Genomic DNA, 4,507 nt, shown 5'->3' with positions numbered 1-4,507 from the left:
GTGCTTGCCACCTGACAGCCATGTGACGACTTCCGGTCATGTGAAATGGCTGCAGTGATCACACAGCGCCTCCTTCTGTTTCACACGTCAATATACTGCTAATACAGGTTCACACAGAGCTGACGTCAGTGCAAATTCTTTAGAGATTACGTGTCACTTCCTACATATAAAGATGTAGAATTTGTGAGCGAGATGTGGAAACTGCAACTGATTTTAATCTGCAAGATAAAGACAATTAGGAGGAGGTAGTTTCCCTGATAAATAATTTACTGTGACACATTTTAATAGCTAACAGAAAAATTAGAAGAAAAATTCGGCTCCCAATCAAGAGCTCCCGTCGTTCACATCAAAGACCTGGCTCTCAAAGCTGGATTGTTTTCAAACACCCACATCACTATGACAAACAGAGAACCTGCATAAATATCAGACTTGCTTCACCCTGACACAACCAATAAGCCAGTCAGGTCATCAATCTGAAGTTTACTGGTTGCGCGTCACACTTGATTCCTTACTCAACTCCTCTTCTGCTTTGCAAAAAAAAACAAACAAAAAACCCTAAATAATGATGAAGGGACCAAGTTTGGTTTATGCACAAGCTTAAATGCATAAAAGCATAACTACAGAACTACTGAACATAAGACACTGTAAAATCTATAAAAGATTTCTTAAAATCAGGAAAGGCTCTCTAACTCTAATAACAATGTTTCTTCAGACAAGAGGTAAAGGAGAGGACTGAGTGCGCCAACCAAACTAAAGGCCATCATGCTTTTGATTAGTTTTTTTTAGCTCTGTGCTAAATAATTTACCATGACACATTTTAATAGCTAATGGTTAAAGCTGAAATGAATGGATTAGATGAATGGATTTGCTATTAGGTGTTTTCTCAACTGGACTTTATGTTACAGAATTTGTCAGCCCAACTTCTTCTCCAGAATAACTGTAAATCCACAAGAAAATATTTGCTTCATTAGAGTTTTAGTCTTTGAGCACCACGGGTGTTACAATACTTTTTCAAAAACTAAAACTTTCTCACACACACACACACACAAACAACAACAAATGGGATCTCAACCACAATGTCATGTGTGAACAGTCAATAAACAGTTTGCTTCCTTTGTTTTCCGAACACCTATGCAACCATCACTACTGGCTGCCCTCTGATCATTTTTCACAATAGGACAAAGAAGCAAAGTAACCAGGATGTGACACATCAGGCCTGAAAATGTACTTCATGGCCACACTTCACAGGTGCACTAATATGCTTGCAACTGATGTACACATCAGCATCATTAACATTTCACCATTAATTTATTTTTCAACCGCTTATCCATCAGGGATGCAGGGGGTGTTGGACCCAATCCCAGCTGCTAGACATTAATGAGTACTGAAAATGTATGTTTCATTTATCACAGTGTAAGAAAGCCATTTATTTCACCTTCCAGCTCTCTACACAGTTCATCTGGTTCAGCAGCATCTATGTTAGGTTGGATTGCTCCTGGCTTACACTTCTGGTCCAAAAGTCAGAAATGACACACTGTGATGCTACTGGTTTAGAAACAGTAAAAGCTGGAAATGGATCAGCCTATATATTAATCTTCTTTCGTATTTTTAAACACATTCTGCATCTCTGTGCTCTACAAGTGGCAGAAGCCCATGAATGTTCACTAAGGAGTTAAAAATGTCATTTAAATAATAGACTAATTAGCAGCACAGGTTACACAGCATAAAACGGAATACATCAAAACACAATTAATATTCTCTGGAATAAACAGGAAACTGACCTCAGTTTAATTAACATTTAAATGAGTGTCACAGGGTTTCTATAGTAATAGCAGAGTGAAACTAATGGTCATATGTGCTGTGTGGAGTAACCATAGCAACCGGTAAACAAGAAGCTCAGAGGGAGACAAAATGTCGGCGCAGAAGAAAGAAACTGCAACGGAGGAGATCAAAGTTTTCTCTATGGAGGAGGAGGAGAGGTGGGACGTTGATGATGAGGACTTTGAGGAGACTCTGAGGGAGGTTGCATCCTCCACAGCCACCAGAAAAAAGTCTGAAGAACCCCGACTAAAAACTATCCCCTTCATCCCAGAGGTGGTGGACGACTTCCTGAGGAACTTCCTCCGCAGAGCTGCCCTGAGGGAAACTCTGAACAGCTTTGAGGCAGAGTGGTACAGCTCAGAACAGAGACCCCTGACAAAGTCTCTGATGCCTGAGACAACAACCACAGCCCCATTCTTCATCCCTGACGCCCTGACACACAGGCAGGTCCTCCAGATGGAGCAGGAGAGGGTCTGCAAGGAAACACGCAAGCTTAGAGAGGAAATGTTGGCAGCAGGGGAAAGCCTGGTGAAGATGCAGAGGGAGAGACATTTCCACCAGCTGCAGTACCAAAAAGTTGCAGAGGATAAAAACAGGTTGATTGAGGACTTTAAACAGATCGAAAAAAGTCTGGAGTCCTTTAAACTTGTTCTCAGACAGCTGGATGATAAATACCAAACTGCTCTGAGGCAGAAAATGTTGATCAGTTTAGAAAAGGAGAGACTTCAAAGCATCTCACAGGCACAACAGAATCAGGAAAAAACCCACACCAAGAAAGACAGAGGCATCAAAGGGAATGACAGCAATCATAAAGTAAAGAGCATCCAAACTAGAAATCTAAAGCTTTCACAGTTTCCTTTCTGCCACAACCAGGTCAGACAGAACCCAGCCAAGGAAAAACCTCCAACAAAGAAAAATCCAACTTCTTTCAGCTTGTCGTACTCCATCAGTGCCCACAAGCTCCCCATCAGTTGTGTCAGTCTCCATCCACAAAAATTAATCCTTGCCTCAGCTAGTGACGACTGCAGCTGGAGGCTGTGGGTGCTGCCGGCCAAAGGAGAGAAGGTAGGCCAAAACAAGTCACATTTGATGCAAGCAATGAGATGAGAGTGTGAAATATGACATATAAAAAGACAAATTATAATTTAACTGATTAACTTAACTAGGCTTTAACAGAAGCCTTGAGAGAGAAAATGACAAAGGATATGGGACTAAATGAGAGACTACCAGATGAAATTCCAGGAAATAAAATTAGTTAACGGATCAGAAAAAAAACTAAAAAGAGATTTCATAATGCAACTTCCCCGAAATAAAAAAAAAAAAAAAATAAATAAAATTATAAACTGTGCAAGGACAAACGATTAATCCATGAGACAGAGTAGGAAGGAAAGTGAACCATTTGGAGTGACTTCCTTTTCTGTTAGTCGCTCATAAAATATGAGTTGATCTTCATTAACTTACGCATGAAGGAAAACAACGTATGCTGAAGCTGATAACAACCCATTAAACATCCGCGGTGAAGCCACCTGGCCACTGAGCTGTCATGCGATGTCACATGTGTTCTGATTGGCCAGGTTGGTCAGATGCTGCTCACAGGTGAGGGTCACTCTGATTGGTTGTCAGGCTGCTGTTTCCACCCTGATGGATCAAAACTAGCAACAACCAGTGGAGACACAACAGTAAGTTCATCTTAATCATGGCTACAGATCAGAGTCTGCTGCCCCTGTCCTGCACTGTCGGTTCACCCCTCTTGCAGGTGCGGCTCTGGGACTTCTCGAAGGGCTGCTGCGTGTGTACCCTGTCCATTCACAGCCAGCCCACCTGGAGCTGCTCCTTCCATTCTTGTGGTCACTTTCTGGCTTCCTGCTCTGCCGACAAAACTGCCAGGGTGTGGGACCTGAACAGCCAATGCCGCGGGCTCACGCTGCGTGGCCACACCGCCTCGGTTAACAGCGTGTGCTTCCTGCCCTTCTCCGACCTCCTCCTCACCTGTTCTTCTGACAAAACTCTCACACTGTGGGACACCCGTCTAGGTGTCAGCACAACCTCTATCAACGGACATCTTCATCCATGCAACCACGCTGCTGTGAGTCTGGCTGGTGACGTTTTCGCTTCCTGTGACTACCAGGGTGTCGTCAACCTGTGGGATGTAAGAAAGCTCGCATCAGCAGTAGCCACTGTAGATGCTGGGCCCTTCAGTACCAACCAGGTGGTGTTCAGCCCGTCGGGGAAGATGCTGGCAGTTGCCTGCAGCGACAGTTCTGTCAGACTGGTGGAGGTGGATTCCTGTGCGATCAACAGACTGGCAGGACACAGAGATGTTGTGCAGAGTGTGACGTTTGACCACACGGGAGAGACTGTGATGTCCTCAGGGAATGACGGGCTGATAAATATGTGGTCAGAACAGAATGTGAATGTGGAAGTGGAAAAATTGAACTGAAACCAAGTTTCAGATGAACTGGTTCTGGAGAAGCTTTATCAAGACAGACTGAAAAATTGTACCCCGATGATGTCTGCAGCCTTATCTTTCATTCGGTTTGAGGACCGAAAGCTACATACTAAATACACGTAGATCAACAGATGCTTTTCTTGTTTCTGCCTAGTACTTATGAAAACCTCCTTGCAGATACACGACCAACTTAAGCTTCAAAAATATGAAAACACAGCAAGTATGAAGACTCCAGAC

The 4,507-nt window shown here is 43.3% G+C and overlaps 1 protein-coding gene across 1 annotated transcript; it reads left to right on the top strand.

Moving 5' to 3' along the window:
- The first annotated feature begins 1,911 nt into the window (after positions 1 to 1,911).
- On the top strand, positions 1,912 to 4,261 carry spag16 (sperm associated antigen 16). Its single transcript, XM_029516395.1, has 3 exons — positions 1,912 to 2,871; positions 3,396 to 3,500; positions 3,578 to 4,261. The coding sequence occupies exons 1-3, from the start codon at positions 1,912 to 1,914 to the stop codon at positions 4,259 to 4,261; spliced, it is 1,749 nt and encodes a 582-aa protein (XP_029372255.1).
- Positions 4,262 to 4,507: the final 246 nt, after the last annotated feature.

Source organism: Echeneis naucrates, chromosome 12 (assembly GCF_900963305.1).
Source record: "Echeneis naucrates chromosome 12, fEcheNa1.1, whole genome shotgun sequence".
In the NCBI taxonomy this organism is placed as follows: domain Eukaryota; kingdom Metazoa; phylum Chordata; class Actinopteri; order Carangiformes; family Echeneidae; genus Echeneis; species Echeneis naucrates.
This window is presented reverse-complemented; position numbering and strand designations above follow the sequence as displayed.